The sequence below is a fragment of the Taudactylus pleione genome, unplaced genomic scaffold (genome assembly GCF_031769625.1).
Source record: "Taudactylus pleione unplaced genomic scaffold, aTauple2 ptg000333l, whole genome shotgun sequence".
In the NCBI taxonomy this organism is placed as follows: domain Eukaryota; kingdom Metazoa; phylum Chordata; class Amphibia; order Anura; family Myobatrachidae; genus Taudactylus; species Taudactylus pleione.
In genome coordinates, this window is record NW_028284734.1 from 2,393,692 (window position 1) to 2,416,010 (window position 22,319).

The following is a 22,319-nucleotide window of genomic DNA, read 5'->3' on the forward strand; positions in this document are numbered from 1 at the left end:
GTCAAGACCTTCCCCCCAGTACCCAAGCCCCATGAGTAGCCTTCAGCGGCCCTGGCCATGGTAATTCACAGGTTGGAACAATACAGTGGAGGCATGGAGATGTAAATCCACCAAGTCCCTTAGAGATGCTTCTGATTTTGACTTGCATATATATCTTGAAAATACATATTTTTAGGAGGCGTTTCTTATTTCTGGTGCACATTTCTGAAAGGATAATGACTATGGGTGTATTTATACTAGAGATGAGCAGGGTCGGATTTCAAAACCCACCCGGATCCGAACCCACCCGAACTTAGGAGATACGAGGCAGATCCGAGTCGGCTCGGGTTTTCTCGCCTGACTCGGATCTCAAAACGAGGCAAAATGTCATCACCCCGCTGTCGGATTCTCGCCGGTTTTGGATTGTATAAAAGGTCCCGCGATCGCCACCATTTTTAATTCTCGCTGTGGAGAGTGAAGAGGGAGGGGGCTGTGAATGTAATCGCTGTGCTGTTGCTGGGCATAGGGGCTGGCTTAATGTTCATAGGGGCGGGGCTGACTGTTGTCCATATAGGGGCTGGCTGGCTGTTGTCTTGTCCACTCCATAGGGGCTGGCAGTTGTCCATAGAGGCTGGCTGGCTGTGCTGCTGTGTTGTCCAGGGGGAGCTCTGTCCATCAGGTGTGTTCTTCATGCCCAGTGTGAAAAAAATATATTTTTTGTGTGTGTATGTGCGCGTTAGCCACACTTATCAGCAACATAGGGGCGCAGGGGTGCTGCCTGTGTCATTTATCAAGGGGCTGCTGCCTCGTTCAGGGGTGCTTCCACGCCCAGTGTGAAAAAAAAAGTATTTGATTTCTGTAGCAATGTAGGTGGGCAGGGGTGCTGCCTGTGTCATTTATCAAGGGGCTGCTGCCTCTTTCAGGGGTGCTCTTCAACCCCAGTGTGAAAACAATAAGAAAACTATATTTTCTGTGTGCTCGTTAGCCACACTTACCAGCAATGTAGGTGCGCAGGGGTGCTGCCTGTGTCATTTATCAAGGGGCTGCTGCCTCATTCAGGGGTACTTCCCCCCCAGTGTGAAAAAAATAAAAACTATTTGTTCTGTATGTGTGTGCGCATTAGCCATACTTATCAGCAACGTAGGTGCGCAGGTGAACTGCCTGTGTCATTCATCAAGGGGCTACTGCCTCATTCAGGGGTGTTTCCCCCCCGTGTGGCAACTTAGCTGCGCTATATTTGCTTGGTGACCGCAGTGAGTATGGAGGACAGTCACATGACAGGAGAGCAGGATCCACATATCAGTCTTGTAGCTGCCGGCAGCAGTCACGATGAAGATGCAAGGCCGTCAATGTCATCTATGAAGATCAATGCACCAGGGCTTAAGTCAGGCCATGTAAAAAAAAAATCTACTTTTACCCTGTTAAAGTAAAAAAAAATCTAAAGCTTTAGAGAAACAAAAAACTGGCAATATGTCATTCACTACACAAAGTGGCAAGGAAAGGATAAGGCCATGGCCTTTATTTATGACTGGTGGTTCTAGTTGTGATGATTTAAGCCCTTCTGCTCGTAGAAGAGGTACAAAAAAAATTTAAATAGTCTCCAAAAAGTCACAGATGCCCGAGGAGAGTCCAAGTGTGTTCGCGGTTGCCATGTGTGAGCCTGACCTTTCTAATACTGTACTTAAAGAGGATCCTCCTTCCACCATTTGTGTGCCCTCTGCAAATGTGGGGATGAGCAGCACAAGTCAACATGCTGACATAGAAATCGAGGATGCTTCTGTGGAATTGCACAAGGAGGATGAGGAGGATATTTACGTAGTTGGCAGTAACAACATGGATGATGAGGATGTTGATGATGAGGATGAGGATGTTGATGCAGAGAATGTTTGTGTAAAAACTGTAAATGTGGTAAAAATCCCATTGTTGCCATGCCTGGGCAAAGGACCAAAACATCCACTTCTCATGTGTGGAATTATTTCCACCCAAATCCAGACACCTTTGCAAAGCCATTTGTAACTGTTGCCATGTAACAGTGAATAGAGGTAAGGACCTTAACCATCTAGGAACCTCCTCCCTTTTACATCACTTGTAGTGCATTCATCAAATTGGAAAGGTTATCTCAAATTATGAATCTTTGGGAACAAAAAAACAAACAACAATCAGTCCAGTGTCACCTAGCTGCTCCCTTCTATATGGATCCAAGCACCTGCAATCTCCACCACCAACACCTGCATCATCATCATCAACATCCTCAATCGTGATCAGCAGTAGTCCTGCATCCAATTTCATAAGCATTGATAATATATATAGTTGTAGTACCTGCGCTAGTTTGCAATCAATTTGTGTATGTAGATCTAATAATACTAGGCACACAGGGATAATAGTTAGGTGGTTTTAATGGATCTAGTACATACTACAACAAATCAATTGAGAAGACACAAGGCTCTCTAATTTGACGTATGCAGGATATGGTACAGGGAATGGGTAGTATATAAGTATATGGTCAAATGAACGTAGAAAAAAATGGGGGGATAAAATAATAAACAATGTCTTTTAAATATAGGAAAAAATGTAAATAATATATATTGCAGATGGAATTAATGTCCTGGGGGGTTTTCGCTCTGCTCCAACCAAAATCAAAACCAACAACTACCAATGAAAAATACAAAACCTGTCTAGTAACACAATACAGCAGACACTCAGATTTGTTACGCAAGATACTCACCAGACACTGGCACATTCTACTACAGGATAAAAAACTGCCAGGAATTCTCCCAAACAGACCAAAACTAATTTTCAGAAAAGCACCAGACCTGAACAGGACACTAAACAAAAATCACATACCACCAAAAGAATCAAAACAAAGGACCATTATGGATTTACCATCAGGAGTGCACATGCACACCAACAACCAAAAGAATCAAAACATTTATATCCTGTGATATGATTGGGGAAGGGGGTCCCTCTACACCTCCTTACACACAGCAGCCAGGAAACAGCACACCAGTCCAGAGTTTTCATGCAAGCTGGTCGGAACCAGTTTTTATTGTGCAATATAAATAATAAAATAAACAAAACATAAAAATAAATCCTAGCCCGTCTGGGCACTAACTAGACAGGTTATTCCCTCTCTACAAGTGGTAGGGCCTACTGCCTTACCACAAACACAAACACAGCACTTTCAAATATCACAGTGTCTCTGAACAAACCTCAGTGTCTGTTCTCCCAAGGGTATGTGAGACAATGAACCAAACCTTGATCCAGCTTATATGAGCCACTTCCAGGTGCAACTACTAAATCAGCCTGCTCTCAGACTGAAAGGCCTAACACCTGGAACGGCCTGTGGATGGAGCCCTCCCTTTTCTTCTCACATTCACACCCCCAGGACTCATTATCCGGCTTTTACCAAAAGCCGACACTCCAATCTGTTCGGCAGAACAGACTTTTCCTGGGGGTTTAAAACACATATGTGAGAAATCTGGGACACACATATATGCCATCCATAACTTCTCCAGTGCTTTTATCACATATCCCCCCCTTGTTTTGACCTGTGGGGCAGAACAACTGCAGCCCCCAAACAATGAACATGCGATAAAGCATCTGCATTGGCCAGCTGGCTTCCTGGCCTGTGTTCTACTGTAAACTTAAAATTTTGTAATGCCAAGAACCACCTTGTTATTCTCCCATTGCTCTCTTTGTTCTCTGACATTCATTTCAAAGGGGCATGGTCAGTGATCAGCCTGAATTTCCTTCCCATCAAGCAGTACCTGAGAGTTTCTAATGCCCACTTTATGGCCAACGCTTCTTTCTCGACTGTAGCATAGTTTCTCTCATGCACATTCAATTTCCTGCCTAAGTAAAAAATCGGGTGTTCTTCACCTTCTTTACTCTGGGACAGGATCGATCTTATGCCTACATCTGATGCATCAGTTTGCACAACAAACTCCCTGTCAAAATCAGTGGTCATCTGAACTGGTTGGGTACACAATGCAATTTTTAACTCCTGAAAAGCCTTCTGTGCTTCAGGACTCCATTTAACCATGACTTTCTGTTTGCCTTTGGTAAGGTCAGTCAATGGGACTGCAATGTTGGCAAAATTGGGTATAAATCTCCTATAATACCCAGTAATCCCTAAGAAGGATCTCACCTGCTTCTTATTCAGGGGTCGTGGCCAGTTTTGTATTGCCTCAATTTTATTAAGCTGTGGCTTTATCAAACCTCTGCCAATGAGGTATACAAGATACTTTACTTCTTCCATCCCTAGGCGACATTTCTTTGGGTTGGCTGTCAATCTTGCCTTATAGATGGAGTCCAACACTGATTGTATTCTGGGCAAGTGAGACTGCCAATCAGGACTATGAATAACCACATCATCTAGATAAGCAGCAGCATACTGTCTATGGGGCCTTAGAATTCTGTCCATCATCCTTTGAAAGGTAGCCGATGCCCCATGTAACCCAAACGGCAACATCTTGTATTGGAACAACCCCTCTGGTGCAGAAAAAGCTGTCTTTTCTTTGGCATTCTCAGTTAACGGCACTTGCCAATACCCTTTGGTTAAGTCTACAGTGGATAAATACCTGGCTGTTCCTAGTCTTTCAATTAGTTTAGCCACCCTAGGCACTGGGTAGGCATCGAATTTTGACACACTGTTCAATTTTCGGAAATCATTGCAGAAATTAACACTCCTGTCAGGCTTTGGAATAAGCACAATGGGGCTTGACCACTCACTATGCGATTCTTCAATTACACCCAATTCCAACATTTTTTTTATTTCTTTAGATACTGATTCTCTTTGGGCTTCTGGTAACCTATAGGGCTTTAGGTTAATCTTAACCCCTGGGTCAGTGATTATATCATGTTTAATGACTGTGGTTTTGCCTGGTATATCTGAAAACAAAACCCTATTTCTGATGAGAAATTCCTTAACTTCTTGCTGTTGAACTGCCGACAGGGTTTTAGCTACTGTCACTTCGGGAACCAAGGGCCATGGGTTTACTGGAGGGGCTGGGATGGCTGACAGAGCTGCTCTATCCTTCCAAGGTTTTATAAGATTTACATGGTATATCTGTTCTGGCTTTCTTTTCCCAGGCTGGTAAACCTTATAATTAACCTCCCTCACTTTTTCTACAATTTGAAAGGGTCCTTGCCACTTAGCGAAAAAAGTTTATTTTCTACTGTGGGAACCAATACCAACACTCTGTCCCCAGGAGCAAAGACACGTAACTGAGCATTGCGGTTGTACACCCTGTGCTGTAGCTGTTGGGCTTGTTCCAAGTTCTCTCACTATCGGCACCACATCAGCAATTCTTTCCTGCATTTGGGAAACATGCTCAATAACAATGGCAATGTCTAGTAATCCCCTTGGGTGACAACAAATCAAAACGTGAAAACTCGGTGGAGGATGGGGGAACCTCTATTATGGCCAACAACAAATAAGGCAATAAGTAATCCCAATCTCTATCATCTTTTTCCACTACTTTTCTTAGCATGTTTTTTAAAGTTTTGTTAAACCTCTCCACTAACCCATCAGTTTGGGGGTGATACACAGAAGTTCTTAACTGATCAATTTTAAACAGGCGGCATAACTCTTTAATGATTTTGGATATAAATGGGGTACCTTGGTCAGTCAGGATTTCCTTAGGTATTCCCAAACTGCTAAAGACATGGACTAATTCTATAGCAATGGTCTTTGTTAATGTATTGCGCAGTGGTATCGCTTCCGGTTACCTGGTAGCGTAATCCATTATCAACAGAATATATTGATGGCCCTGGACAGACTTCATTAATGGTCCAACCAAATCCATAGCTATTATTTTAAATGGAACCTCAATAATGGGTAATGGGACAAGTGGACTTTTAAAATGCAGTCTTGGAGCATGATATTGAAATTCAGGGCAGTATGCACAATAGTCAGAAACCTCTTTATGGACCCCAGGCCAGAAAAACCTCTGTAAAATTCGCTCAGTGTTTTTTACCCCTAGGTGACCTGCAGTTATGTGACCATGAGCCAGGTCTAACATGGTTCCTCTATATGCCTTTGGAACTATTAATTGTTCCACAACATCTTCCCCTTTCTTAGTCACCTGATACAAAAAATCCTGGCATACTGCCATGTTAGGATATGACAACGGACTATCAGGGTCTACGGATTTACCATCAATCACTTTTACATTTTCCCTGGCTTTTACCAGAGTAGGGTAATTTAACTGCTCCATGGCAAATATCCCTTTTCTGACTTCAAGATCAGGCAGATGATCAATTTCACTCAATAACACTTACCATCTCAATAGGAGGCACATCACTTAATGAGCCACCATCATTCTCAGCATTCTCTGGTTCGCCAATCAGGCTAGAAAAGGGGAACATCTCAGACTCTGAAGAAACTCCCTCTGCTACTGCATCAGCAACCTTCTCAAATGGGTCAGGGTTATTTACTTCTATAACAAATCAGCTTTCCCACAACTTCCAGAAGTGAGCAAAGTCTCTCCCCAATATTGCATCATACATCAAGCCATGCACCAAACCCACAGAGACTATCGCGGAACCACATTGTGTTTCTATGTTCACCTCTGCAGTAACATAATATCGAGTATCCCCCTGTATGCAGGTCACATCCACAGTTTTTCCCTTACGCTTCAAAGGGTTCAGCTTTCACAAGTGTAACCAGGCTACCAGAATCTAACAGAGCCTCTACTCGGTTACCTTCTACAGTAACTACACACTTTTGCTATCTGTCTCAGCCTGTCGGTCAGCAGTACAGGCTGTGCAAAGAAAGACACTCTGTGATTAACGTAAGCAGTATCACATTGCATAGGTTAAGAGGTAAGTGAACAATTAGCAGCAATATGGCCCAAACGACCACATCGGAAACATTGAATCATACTATTATCAAGTCTATTACGGAGTAGGAACCTTCCTGGCCTGGCTGGCCTATTTCCAGGTTCCAAACCCACAGTCTTAAGTACATTCCACCACCTAGCACCCTTCTCCCCTGGAACAGTCTTACCAGTTATCATGGGATATTGCTGTTGCGGAATCAGGGCTAGGTGGGGTACACTCAACAGTTCCTCTGCCGCCACATATCTCTCCACCAGTTCAACCAATTGGTCTGCTGTTTTAGGGTCTGCATGGCTCACCCACTTGCTCAGAGTTGCAGGTAGAGACCGCAGATATTTATCCATAATGACCCTTTCCACGATCTGTGATCCTGGTAGAGTCTCTGGCTGCAGCCATTTTGTGGTAAGATGGACGAGGTCATGTATTTGTGAGTGTGGAGGCTTTTCTGTTTGGAACTCCCAGCGGTGGACTCGTTGGGCGTGAACAAATACTATGACTCCCAATAGAGTTAAGATTTCCTGTTTCAATTTAACATAGTCTTTTGCATAAGTCAGGCACAAGTCATAGTATGCTTTTCTGTGGTTCTCCAGACAGGAAGGGTACCATAAGACTTGCCCACTGCTCTTTTGGCCAATTCTCTCTTTGTGCGGTTCTTTCAAAGGCCGTAAGATACGCGTCCACATCATCATTCTGGGTCATCTTTTGCAGAAAGTGACTGGCCCGTATGGTGTGAGTGTGAGTTAGAAGAGCAGGGGAAGTATCTCCAGACCGGACTACTAGCTGTTGTACCACCTCTCTGAAGGCCTGTCGGGTTTCCTCTATGGTGACTTGTTGTTGCCTCTGGGTGATCTCCAAGGCCAATAATTGCACATTGGTGGATTCCTGCTGAGCTCTGGTAGCTTCTTGCTGAATTTTGTTAGTTTCCTGCTGAGCTCTGATAGCTTCTTGCTGAATTTTGTTAGTTTCATGCTGAGCTGCCGTAGCTTGGAGCAAGACCTTAACAATGTCCTCCATGTTGTCTTTAGGTGTAGGTTGGAAGCGTAATCTGGTTTCTCTAAGCATCTACCGACACCACCTTCATGGATTCCATAAAACACAGGTTGACATTCAAACAACAAATTGGTGTGTTTTCCTCTGGCTGCAGTTTTCCGTGTGTATGCCCGCATTCTCCACCACTTGTGATATGACTGGGGATGGGGGGTCCCTGTCCTGGGGTAGATGGACACCTCCTTACACACAGCAGCCAGGAAACAGCACACCAGTCCAGGGTTTTCGTGCAAGCTGGTCAGAACCAGTTTTTATTGTGCAATATAAATTATAAAATAAACAAAACATAAAAATAAATCCTAGCCCGTCTGGGCACTAACTAGACAGGTTATTCCCTCTCTACAAGTGGCAGGGCCTACTGTCTTACCACAAACACAAACACAGCACTTTCAAATATCACAGTGTCTCTGAACAAACCTCAGTGTCTGTTCTCCCAAGGGTATGTGAGACAATGAACCAAACCTTGATCCAGCTTATATGAGTCACTTCCAGGTGCAACTAATAATCAGCCTGCTCTCAGACTGAAAGGCCCAACACCTGGAACAGCCTGTGGATGGATCCCTCCCTTCTCTTCTCACATCCACACCCCCAGGACCCATTATCTGGCTTTTACCAAAAGCCAACACTCCATTCTGTTCGGCAGAACAGACTTTTCCTGGGGGTTTAAAGCACATATGTGAGAAATCTGGGACACATATATATATATATATGCCATCCACAACTTCTCCAGTGCTTCTATCATAATCCAAACAAACCAACAAAGATTTCACAATTAGGGAACACATCACATGTGCTAGCACAGGGGTCAGTTACTTAGCGGAATTCCCCTGTGGCCTTCAATATGTAGGGAGAACAAAAAGACCGCTTAAAATCAGAACTGCAGAACATGTGCGTAACAGTCGCAGACTTCTCAATTGATTTGTTGTAGTATGTACTAGATCCATTAAAACCACCTAGTATCCCTGTGTGCCTAGTATTATTAGATCTACATACACATATTGATTGCAAACTAGCGCAGGCACTATAACTATATATATTAATATTGTCTGTAAGAGATCTGGGATTATCTCCATAGTGCCAGCAGCTACTATTATCCTATACCAACCAACAAGCACAGATTTTGCATCACCGTCATACAATTTCATAAGCATGACTGACTGCTCTCCTATCCGTGATTGCTCAGAAGGATCCTAGAGTGCTAAGCCTGTTGCCGCTGCTGGGGGTGGATCTTCATCCCAGAAAGGGACCAAGAAGACTACTACTAGTAGTAATTAAAAAAAAAACAATTGACTATTAAACAGTCCTTTGATAGAGGAAGTAAGTATAACAGCTGTCACCTAGTTTCACAGCGGATCACTGATGCCATGACGGAGGTGCTAGTATTAGATGGTGAAATAATAGACAATGAGGATGACAGTGTGAAGGAAGTGCAAAAGGAGGATGAGGGGGAAATTTGTGTCCTATCTGACGATGAGGATGTTAAAAAGCCAGAAAAGCCATATCTTGGGTGTGGAATTATTTTAATCTAAATTCTGGCAACAGTTGTGAAGGCATCTGTTCCATTTGTAAAGCCAAAGTTAGCAGAGGAAGGGACATTAACCATCTAGGCACCTCCTCCCTGTTACGTAATTTGTAGCGAGTTCATGCAATTTGTTTAACAAAATTATAATTTGTAAATTAATAACAAGCAGTTCAGTATCAGCTACCAGCAGTTTGGACCAGCACATGCAATCTCCACCACCGACACCCTCATCATCAACCTCCTCCTTAATAATTGAAGGTAGTCCTTCCAAAAATGTTTTGTGGGGCCCATACAAACCAAGGGGTTCAGCCACGAAAGTGTCAGTCCTAGTCACTAAAGTGCTTGGTTTGTTAAACTGTGCATGTCCTCTTTAATATCCCACATAAGAGTGGGTGGGAGGGACAATTCCATCTTGCACCTCTTTCCTTTACATTTGGCAGAATTGAGACATTGCCAACTGACATTATTATAGTTTATTAAACTGCCATCCTGTCTGCCACTGCTGTGTGGCAATGTTTCATAGATGTCCTATATTTATTTAAACTGATGTGCATTTGTGCCACTGCTCTGTTGCTTACATTAGCCAGCCAGCTCGCTGCAGCCTTTGGTCTATATTGGTGAAAAATAGTGAAATCAATATTGTGAGCTGTGAGGTGGCTAAATATGCATGGAAATGCCTGAAAATGATTGTTATTGGGATTAATAGTACTGTAGGAACAAAATCAGACCCAAATTATGTGGTTTTAGCTGTTTATATAATTTTCTGGAAAAAATACAGATACAAAACCAAAACCTAAAAACAAAACACCAAGGAAAAAGATACAAAACCAGATACAGATCCAAAACACAAGTAGATACAGATCCAAAACCAAAACCAAACACGGGGGTCGACGCATATCTCTAATTTATACACTGAATGTACTGGATTGTAAGGTTTGTGCAACTCAAAATAGCACCACAGAAAACGGAACTGTTTGGACCCCATGCAAAAGTTTAATTATTTTACTTTAGCTTTAACATAGGGGTCTATTTACTAAGCCTTGGATGTAGATAAAGTGGACGGAGATAAAGTACCAGCCAACCAGCTCCTAACTGTCATTTTTCAAACACAGCCTGTGACATGGCAGTTAGGAGCTGATTGGCTGGTACTTTATCTCCATTCACTTTATCTCCATCCAAGGCTTAGTAAACAGACCCTTAGGTCCTTAATACCAATACATCCTTTTATATCACAAACTATTTGCAGTTTGTGTGACTCATATGTTAATTCTTTTTTATATTTTTTTCCCCCTGAATTTTGTAACCTTGTATTTGGGGAAATATATTTATGCTAGGGGCAGTCTACTGTTTTTCATCTTATACTCAGGTAAATTTCCAATCATACATAATGATGATGAACCTAAGAAACATTTGGTTGTACTGGACATCTCTGGCCTGTGGAGTGGACTGTGGGTGGTCAGGTGTTGTGTACTGTGGTAGATCACGTGGACCGTCAGGTGCGGCATGGGCAGTCTGGTGGAGTATGTTCTTCAGGCGTTAGCTAAAATCAGTCTATCATAAAGTGTAAGACACTATTGTGTTGGTTCAATTAGTTCTGTGTGGTTGTGTAGCTCCCAACTCGCTGATTTTTGTTTGCAACCCCATAGGACTGCACAAAAAATCTGCGAGTCCGGAGTGAGATTGAGCCGCATAATCAGCCCCCTAACAGCTAAATGAATAGACCCATATGTCACAATACTCTTATATGTGTAAAGCCGCATACACACGTAATGATATGTTCCATGAGCAATATTGTTAAGTGTTTCCCCTGCACTGCCAGACTCAGTGTTGTTAAAGACTTTGAGCATACACACTGAACGATATATCATTCAGTGACTGCACCCTCCCTCATCCCCGTACTTGCAGAACCTGATGATATCGTCAGGTTGCCCTGCAAGTACGGGCGATGAAATACATCGTTAACGATCCACGGGAGCACGCATCGTTAACGATTTCTTGCATACACACTGGACGATATTGTGATGAACGATAACGATATCGTTAATATCGGCCAACTTATTGTCTAGTGTGGTGTGTATGCTGCTTAAGACTGTTGTAGCTAAGGCCGCTTCAACCCATAGCAACAAATTTGTTTTTGATTTTCCTACTACAGGCTATAAAATAATATAAAATGCTTTCTGACTGCTTTGAGTTCAGGCATCTCCTTGCACAGATACCAGTCCACCAGCTCTTATAATTTTCCCTCCTTTACCTTAAGTGCCTGTAAATCCTTGGTTCTTAACGGATACTATAACACAGGAAGAACCAAATATTCCAGTGTCTAATGTTAAGCAACAAAAACACTTACAACATTTTTAGAGTTTATGTTCAGTCTTTTTTCTTTCAGTTTGGTCATTTTCTCCACATCATTTCTTTTGGCCGCTTGATGGAACTCCATTTCATTTTTTAGCACTGAAATAGCAAATATACGGTATGTCAAAAGAAATTCATATGTTCACAGAACTCACCCAGGATTCCCCAGAGATTCACCTCCAACAGCAAACGAGTTGTTGAATTTGCTGGACAACAACATTCCGCAAAAACTAAGCAGATGTTGTAGTAGCCAGTTATGTCCTTAAAGACTCATTACACATTTTAAAGGAAATACTTCCTCCATTCCAGGTTGGTGGGATTCATCTCCTGAGGCTCCGGATAGTGGGTTCCTCTGATAAACTGGGCCTCCACTGAGGAGCACAGAATCAACTCCATACTAGCTGGTCACTAGGAGGGGATAACTGCCAGTTAACGCGCAGGCAGTGGCATCCCTCCCCGCGGTGATACCTGGTGCGGGGAGGGATGCCTTGTGCACGGCAAATAGGGGGCGTGGCTTCATAGAGGAGGCATGGCTTCAGAAAGGGGTGTGGTCTTGCGGCCTGAATCTGGTCCCCGGCCCGTGTATCTCTATGGAGTGGTGTAAGGTGCCAGAGGTGCGGGCACTGCAGGCTCTCTCACTATGACAGGAGCCGAGTGCTGCACTTAATTCTACAGTGCAGCACCCGGCTCCTGTCACTGAGTGGAAGCCTGCACCTTGGTGTTACCCCTCGGCGGGTGACACCCGGGTGCTGCCCACACCCCAATTATGACGCCACTGTGCACAGGTCCATGAACTTATTACAGATCCTGTGCGTTTATGCCTGATAACCCTTGTTAACGCACGTGTTTATAATGTGCGTTAACAAGGCTGTCGGGCGAATGCCGGATGCTAATTGAATAGCCTCGGGTGTTAAAGCCAGAGGCTACCTCCCGTAATTACCCGCTGTAATTTACTGTGGGTAATTGAATTCTCCCCAAAGTGTTACCTTTAAGTTCAAGTCTATTTAGTTGCTTTGTAAGTAAAACATTGGAGACTGACTTTGTTTGAGGCACTAGCACTATTTTAGATTTTTTTTATTTATTTTTTTTAATAAAAAGTAGTTTAATTTTCAGCCCTAACGTCAGTCTATCAGTATCTGCTTTGTTGGGTGCTGAATTGTGTTATCCAGTGTACAGTATGTGTGGAGAAAAAAAAAAATTAGAGGTGAATGTTTCAGTTTTGCTGAATACTGAACACATCCGAACTTTGGGGTTCACAGTCGAACCAAGTCCCAGGTTGGATCACTTTGGGGTTCCAAGTAGAACCAAGTCCCGTCTCGGTTCTTCCCACAGGTTCAAATCTCGGATCTAAAATTCGGTCTTTTGTGTATTTTGGTTTATGTCCCTCCCTTATGATTTTAAGTGCTGTGATGTGGTCAAACTTGACTGGAAATGATAGGAATTAATGTTATTGATGTTAATAATACTGTAGGAACAAAAACACGTCTAATAATTATATTATTTTAGCGTTTTTTAAAAATGTTAAAGAAATCTAAAACCCAATCTGAACCAAAACACTTGAGAGTGGTTTTGCCAAAACCAAAACATAACTATGATCTTTAGAACCAAAACCTGGTCTGTGCACATCTCTAATATAAATGTGAGTCCTTTGTACAGTATTGTTCTACTTTCCTGGTGTATTCTGCATCTGCATGGGAAACCTTTGAGAAAGAAAATAGCTAATCGCTATTTTGCTTCCATTACCACTGTGTATTGATTACAGCACTAATAACGTAAAACGGCTGCTGGTCTGATGTACTAGTGTTTAGCTTTAATTATTGCTTATTGATAAAGTCTGAGAGTCCTAAAATGTCAGCCAGTAATGTGTATTGACAATGCTTCCTAAAATACATCTATATAGTTCAATACAAAGGCACCAGAAGCTTTATAAAATGTGTTGTGTAATTACTGCTCTTTCATGGAGCATTATCAAACTCTAAAGAGAACACCCATTTACAATAAACCCCTTTGCTACTCCAGGGCAATATATCATTGACTGACACTCTTAACTGCTACTCACTTCATTGACTTCTTATTTTGCGGTTTAATTTCTCCTCTTGTACGTTCTATTTGTACTGTTTTTATATTGACACTTGGGCTTATATTTACTAAGGTGAGAGTTTTTAGAAGTGGAGATGCTGCCCATAGCAACCAATCAGATTCTACTTACCATGTATCTAGCACCTACGAGAAGATAATAGCTAGAATCTGATTGGTTGCTATGGGCAACATCTCCACTTCTAAAAACTCTCACTTTAGTAAATATACCCCTTGATCTTAGCCAGAAGTCATGTACAGTACTTCTTATATTGTATGGTTATGCTTCACTGTCATTCTTCCCTGATAGCACTACAGACATTTGGTGATGCATATAAATTAAAGATAAAAATTATAATAATAGATAGAAGGTGTGTTTGGTTCCTGATCATTCTCTCCTGCCCGCTTTGGACCATGTATGATCTGGGAGAAGTATAAAGAATTTCCCTATGTTTTTCTTGTTGTCTTCTTACACATATACATGGTCTCCATTGTAGTGTTGTTTTTGTTGTATTCTTACCAATTATATGGCTTTGAGCCCAATGAAGACAGATACTGGTATTCAAGATATTCAGTGTAGGAACACAGGCGCAGGCTGTCTGGATTTTCAGCATAAGAACACTGATGCAGGTTTGCAGGATATTCAGCGTAGGAACACTGATGCAGGTTAGCACTATATTCAATGTAGGAACACTGATGCAGGTAAGCAGGATCTTCAGTGTGGGAACATGATGCAGGTAAGCAGGATCTCCAGTGTAAGAACACTGATGCAGGTAAGCAGAATCTCCAGTGTAAGAACACTGATGCAGGTAAGCAGGATCTTCAGTGTAAGAACACTGATGCAGGTAAGCAGGATCTTCAGAGTAGGAACACTGATGCAGGTAAGCAGGATCTCCAGTGTAAGAACACTAATGCAGGTAAGCAGGATCTTCAGAGTAGGAACACTGATGCAGGTAAGCAGGATCTCCAGTGTAAGAACACTAATGCAGGTAAGAAGGATCTTCAGAGTAGGAACACTGATGCAGGTAAGCAGGATCTCCAGTGTAAGAACACTAATGCAGGTAAGCAGGATCTTCAGAGTAGGAACACTGATGCAGGTAAGCAGGATCTCCAGTGTAAGTACACTAATGCAGGTAAGCAGGATCTTCAGAGTAGGAACACTGATGCAGAGTCTGAAGTGCAGAATGCAAAGTAGGAACCTGAAGGCAAGGTACTAGCCTCAGTGAGAACTGCTGTACTGGCAATGTACTGCCAGGACTTCTTGCATTAAATTTAGCATCTTGACTAGTGATTGGCTCCTCCAATCACATTATTAGCAGAGTAGCATGGTGACAGCAGGCTGGGTATGACCTGATAGCAGAGTAGACTGCCACTACAATGTGAAAGAGGATTGTGCTGTGAGCAGTAGTCCTACACACAATAGTTAAACCAGGGAATAATGTACTTGGCCAAGATTCATGTGGTGTAATGTTTATAATGCAGTTGTTGGTGCTGGTGGTGGTTAGTCCACACGTGGTACAGCTTAACCAGTTCTTAGATTTTTTTGGATCAGGTAGAGTATGTGGCAAATAACACTTGGATATCACAGGTATAACAATGTTATGCTGATTTTATAAATAAATATATATATATATATATATATATATATATATACACACACACACACATATAGGCAGCCTGGATGTTGCTGGGCCTTGCTGTGCACCAGGGGTGGTTAGCAACTAATACACCAACACGGATGGTAGAGGTGATGCCCTGTATTATAATAACAGTGGTGGTATAGAATACTTGCGGTCCAGCTATGTGGCTCTGCACTGTCATAGTCTCCTGGATCTGTCCTCAAAAAAACACCAGGGAGTAAAGATGTGCGTGGACGGACAGTAACTCTTATCAGAGGTTGGGTGTGTCTGAGCTCTGGCAGGTCTTAGTGATGGTCGGTCAGACCTACCTGTCAGGTGCTGGAGATAGACAAAGCAGGAGCGCACTCCTTCAACACACATGACCAGGACCTGTTGTACTGTGATTGGTTAGAAGTCTGGGTAGCATCATTCCAAGATTGCGGCACCCAAGGACGGGAGCCGTGGGAAACGCCTGGAGAGTACGCTAGCTATGTACACGTGAGTGCTTGGAACTGTGAGGAAGTACTGTGGGGACCAAAGGGTACACTGGCCGACCTGGTAATGGGGCCATGGCCCTGTGTAACATGGATTATTTGGTTTGGTTACCAAACCTGTCTGATCCATATGAACGTCATTCAACCGACTTCATGCTCTGAAAGGAGATAGCTTCCATACATCATGCAGTATATGGGGCGATCAGATTATCAATCCGTCGCTCCTCCCCTAATCCATCCGCCATGATGTCTGCACCGATCGTGCCGTGTATGGCCAGTGTTACAAGGCTGTTAACACAGAGCTGATGACAATTAGTTGGCCGATTGAGCTAAGGATAAATTAGTTCAGTTGTTCTGATCCTTGCTACACAGTTTTGGGGGTAAATTATACTAAGGGGTGACTTGCAAAAGATGCCAATTCTCTGCATGATTAAACAGAAAATGTAAAAAGGCGACACTATAACATGCCATGTTTCACTTTGAGTCATATTGCCATTTTTTAAATTTCCTGCTTAGACATGCCAAGAATGGCGGCTTAGCAAATTTATCCCCTGGGTTTAAGACACAAGGCTACAATTTACGGTTTTACATTTAAAAAAACAAAAGTAATCAAACCAGTTGTGTGTCTTTGGGTGTACTGCAAGTAACGCTCACCCTGCACTTAGTGGCAGTAACAATCCAGCAACTATGGTTAAACTCTGGCCAAACCGGATAAACAAGATTGTAACATTTCATGTTGCCGGCAGTGCAGCTTGTTGTCTATAAGCTGCTTACTTATGGTCTCTCCATAACAAACACTTTCTAGTGTGTTATTATGGGTAAAATATGTTAATCATTTATGTATTCCAGAGCTTATATACATCATTTTTGTACAGTAGAAGAGAAGAAATTATGTACAATTCAATGCCACAGTTATCAGTACTGAGAAACAGAAATGACGAGCTGTCTGATTGGCTGAATGTCTGTTATTCATATTCTGTTGCTTTTTTTATGCACAAATTCCACACGTCATGAAGAACATCTTGTGCAATTTACATCAGACGGAATTAAAAGGAATAGTAATGGAATGAGTGCTATAAATTTGGGAAGTAGCTTGTACAGTACCAGATTTTTTTTTCTAGAATTTGGAGCATACCTAAATTGTACTAAATTATATTTAAAAATGAACACTGCCCCTGTTTTTCTCATACTTATTAAATTATAATTTTTTTTATTTGTAATTACTTTCTGGTACTATCTTGATACAGGGTTGGACTGGCCCACAGAGGTACAGGTGGTCCTCACTGCCTGGGGGCCCCATACCTTCTTCTAGGCTTCCTGGTGAAGTAGGACCATTGATGAACATGTGTGCTTGGCTTGTTTCTATGGAAACTACACCAAGATTTGTCACTGTGGTGGCTGGCCACACCCCCTAAGCATGAGCCTCTACCACTGCAGTCCCCCATTGGGCCCTTCATGTACCAGTCCGACACTGTCTGGATAAATGAAAAGACACCATGGGGTAAATGTAATAGCCTGCACAATGCAGGCATTGGCAAGTCTGACTAATGTTTCAAAGTAGCAATCATTTAAAAGGCAAAAGGAAATTAGTTTTGCCTTTTAAATAATTGCCCCCTTTAAAACATCTGCCAGACTGGCTGAGAACTCCCCGATACCTGCATCGTACAGGCTATTTCATTTTCCCCCATATTTGCATTTTGCAGTTTAATGGAGAACGAGAATCTTTAGGCCACATTACATACTACACCCAGTGGCAACTTATATGTTTTTTTAATGCTGGTGAAAATGCTTATCAAATGCGGTTTAGTTATGTATAATATGTATTGGATCAATGGGTGTTTGTCGTCTTTCCAATGCATTTAAGCGCATGAAAACGGAACAAGCACCATTCAAAAAATGGTAGTTGAAAGCAATGCAAGTAAAACAAGAAAGGGTATGAAAAACTAATAGTTTTTTGTGTCGCTGGCCGTATGTGCCTAACCTTAATCCCCCCTCTAAGTTCCTAAACCTAACCCCTCCTTTCCCGCCGCCAAAGCCTAACCTCCCCCCGGGGGTGCCTAACCCTAACCCCCTCTTCCCCTAGCCTAACCCTAAACTCCAGGGGGGGAGGTGTCTAACCCTAAGTTCCCCCCGGGAACCCTAAACCTAACCCTCCCCCCCGGACGGCTGTCCGCGCCCGGCTTACCTTCGATTGGTAAGCCGGGTGTCGGGCTCCCGGCCTAGGTAAAATGACGGGCGTTGGGACTTTGGGATTAGATAGTCGGGAAGCCGACGGTCGGGATTCCGTCCGTTGGCTTCCCCACTGCTTCCCATCTCTTACAAGCTGTAAAAACATTTGAGAGGTATTTGACAAAAAAAAACGCTAGTTGGTATAAGGTCCAAATCCTTTTTAATTTATGATAGCTAAAACTAGGTACACCCCTGATAGCTTGTTCTCATAGTCCAATAGTCTTTATGATTTTATGAGGGATGAAACAATCTTGATAACATCTGATCTCCAGTATACATGCTACTGATTATTCGTTCTGATCTGAACATCTATCTGTTCTAAAGATTGTCAAAGGTGAAGTTTTAAATGAACCATTGTGTATAAATGTCGGTAGATCATGTGCACGCTAGTTACGGCTCTGGCTTACACTATCACTTTGCTTCATACTTGCCTACCCTCCCGGAAGTTGCGGGAGGCTCACGATTTTTCAGGTAGACCCCCGCACCCGTGGAAGGGTGGCATTTATCCAACATTCTGCCCACTTCCTAGTGAAGTGGGCAGAATCAGGAGACTATTACCAGGGATCGGTGGGTCCATGCATTGGGGGCATGGCCTAATGACAAGATTCTATGAGAATCGTGTAATTTCACCCCGCCCCTATTTTAAATATCCAGCGTTCGTGGCAAATTCCCGTGAGGGGACTGTGCTTAATGACGCAACACGGCCGGCCCCACCCACCTGCTTGTCCCGGGGAGGAGAATTTATAAGTCGGCAAGCATGCTTTGCTTTTGGGTTGAGCATGCAACAATGAAGGTTGGCGAGAGGGGATTCAAAGGATCCCTCTCCAGTAAAATTTGTGGAAGAGTGGACCCTAGCCATATGGCGTTAGGTAATGGGACCAAGCTCTGTCATGCTTTGCATAACACAGTTTGGTAAATCTCACAATATAGCAGCCTCACAGAAACCTATGGGAGTTGCTTTTGCAATTGAAAACAGTGGACACCAGAAGATAACTCTGATATCTGCTTTGGGCCACCCCCGTAACACTTTCTGGGGATGCTTAAAATTTGCTTCTGTCACTCAAAAATGGATGTTTTCGTGGCAAATCCATCAAATTTCTTTTGATAAATATGCCCCTGTACAATAGTCGTACTGACCAGCCATCAGTTACAAATTGGAAATAACTAAATGAAAAGTGCCTTGCTCCAATATAGCTTTCACTCATTCAGCGTAGCCATAGTGGGTGCAGGAGGCGCCATTGCTATAGGGCTCAGAGGTTTAAGGGGCTCAAGACCCAGGTTATATAATTGCACACCAATTTCCAGATTTGCTTGCTAAGCAATTGGGTCTGACCCATTGCCCAGCGTGAATGAGGTGACTTTCCATTTACAGTGAAAGGTGTGTATATTGGATGTTATAATGGTAAGGGGGCACTGTAGTGTGGCATAATATGAAATGGAGGGCACAATAATGTAACATAATGTGAACTGGAGGGCACAGTAATGTCTCACAATATGAAGTGGAGGCACTAATGTGTGTTATTATATAAACTAGGGGCCCCATAATGTGGCATCATTTAAACTGGAGGGCTCTGTAATGTGGCACAATATGAACTGGAGGCACCATAGTGTGGCATAGTATGAAAAGTGGGCACTGTAACGTGGCATAATATGAACTGGGGACACTGGGCCTGACTCAGAGACGGAGGCAATGCTGATATTTACACAGAATGAGTGATTGTTTGCTAATGCGCATGTACGGACGTCAAGTGATTGTTATGCGACTATGTTCGTATAGAGGAACCAATCGCAAAGTGAGTGACAGCATTTCAGCATTTGGGGGTGGTAATGGGGGAGTGGTAAGAAGAAGGCAGGTGTGTCTGACCATTTTAAAAGCTGTTACATGGGCGTGCATATATTATCAATTGTGATCTCATACGTAGCATGATAGCCCTCTGCATGTCAGGAGAGCTGCAGTGTTTCCTGCAGTGCTTGGAGCTAGTCAGACTTGAAGCATGAGCAACACGGCTGCCCGATGTGCATCGATGGTACCGATGTTTACACTGTTACACGCTGTCGTACAGATATGAGGAGCTGCGAATGCATTACCGCCTGTCTCTGAATCAGGCCCACTATGTCATAATGTGAATTGGGGTCCTGTGTGGCATAATGTGTCCCGGCAGCCCTACAATGTGACATAATGTGAACTTAGGCACTATATGGTTCATAAAATAAACTAGGGTACTACTATGGGGCATAACATTAACTAGGGCATGATTTTGGGGCAAAGAATGAACAGCTGCTGCGGATAGGAGTCACTCTAGAATCATTGGGACAGGGGCCCCTTCAAAATGTTGCAATAGGGCCGACAAAGTCCTGGCTACACCCCTGCTTTATAGTCGTCCTCTGGAGAGCTGGAAATCCTTTTGGAATAGGTCACGGTTAAACACACTGCTGGCAATGGAAGGCTGGCATCCCAGGGACTGATCTATTTATATCTATTATGAGCCTATTTTAAAGCTGCACCGATTTGTATTCGGTTGGCAACCATCGAATACAAAGTATTTCCATCGGAGCGGGAACATCGATGGTTGCTAACCATTGTTTTCCAATGTCCACCCATAATGCTGGGTAGGGGGTGTAAAGATGTATAAGTAAACGGAGGTAGTGCAATATTACTTAGACAATATAACCCATATATTAATGCCCCCTATAGTACAAATACATACAGCACATCATTACTGTATAGATATCTCAGTGGCTGTACACTTATATACAAAACATACAATTTGAATGGAATTTTATGGCAGTAATAGCTAAATCTATTCAATATTAAATAACTATATATGACTATTTCAGTTTTAACTAATTATGTTTACTGTGTGCTCTGGTTTTAGTTACTACACAAAATAATGTCACATCAGGTATTCTGTAAGACTGTCCTTCGGCAGGAGGCCGTCTTATCGGTATTTCAGAGCAGAAATGTCTCTAACATGTGAATGCTATTACCAGGCACGTATTGCGGCCAGGCAGGGGCACCAGATGCGCATGAGTGCATCACATGACGGGTACATACTGATTTTTAATATTAACTTATTCATCATCCAGAATAAAGATTCTGTGAATTGTACTATGGAAGTCATTCCACGGCCCATTTCAGATGTTGACGGAAGTGGCTGTTCAGGACCCACCAGCAAATATATAAATGCTGCAGGATGCAACTTTAGGAAGCAGACGCCTTCTGACAGCAATTGCAATCCGAGTGCAGTATATGTAGACGCTGCATTGGACCACCATCACATTCGATCACATGCTGCAGTTTACTCAGACTTGCAGCTTGAGAGGCTGGAATATCTGCGTCCACCAATGCAGGCCCTAGCCTCGGTACCCAGGAAATGGGGGCGACCCCCTCGTTTCCAGGAACGCAGTCCCCGCTCTGCCCCCAAACGCCACAACATGAATTATGCTGCGGTTTGAGGGGTCTGAGAGCGAGATCACAGGATCCGCTCTGCACATGTGCAGACCCCAAACCATAAGGTTTCTGCATCAATCTGAATTAGGCCCTATATTAATAAAGGGGGACCTTGTCTTTCAGATACAAATCTTCAATGTAAATATTGTTTCCTGTAAATTGAGGACAGTACACAATTATGCTGCAATCACTGTCTGTAACTTACATGTTTCGTTACTTTCCTCTGAGGTTTGCGGGATGGTTTTATGCCGAACAGTCTGCACCAGCCCAGTGACTGATCCAGTGACTGTTCCAAACACCTTCTGGGCACTGTTACCCAATTCAGCCAGCACCACATTGCCATCTGCTCTCCTTTGGGAGCTCTCCTCTTCCCTCATCTTTGTTATTTGCAGAAAATAGTCTGTCTTCTTTTGTAGAGGTAGCTCTTTCCCGTATTCTCCTCAATGTAACTCCCTATTGCAGGCACCTTTGTACGCTGTGGAGCCTTCATTCAGTAATCTCTGTCAGCGAGGTCTGTGTTCTCTACCTCCTGCAGTATTTGTACACATGAGATGACTGAGCTGGGCTGGCCTGTTCTTCAGGTCTCCCCTCCCTGTCCAGTTTTTTGAATAGTGCACAGGTATGTCTGTGTGTGTGATGGGTGTCCCCTTTAGCTGGAACCAGCATACACTGACACATACTGTACATGGAGGTATTTATGCTATATAAAG

General features: G+C 43.0%; 1 protein-coding gene across 1 annotated transcript in view; it reads right to left on the reverse strand.

Annotated features, from left to right (window-relative positions):
• ANKDD1B (ankyrin repeat and death domain containing 1B) overlaps positions 1-22,116 on the reverse strand; it is an 89,763-nt gene extending 67,647 nt beyond the window's left edge. The window contains exons 1-2 of the mRNA XM_088443690.1: positions 21,815-22,116; positions 11,736-11,839 (exon numbers count right to left, since the gene is read on the reverse strand). Coding sequence (XP_088299816.1) covers positions 11,736-11,839; positions 21,815-21,986 — 276 coding nt within the window. The 5' untranslated portion in view covers positions 21,987-22,116. The remainder of the gene's footprint in view (positions 1-11,735; positions 11,840-21,814) is intronic.
• Positions 22,117-22,319: the final 203 nt, after the last annotated feature.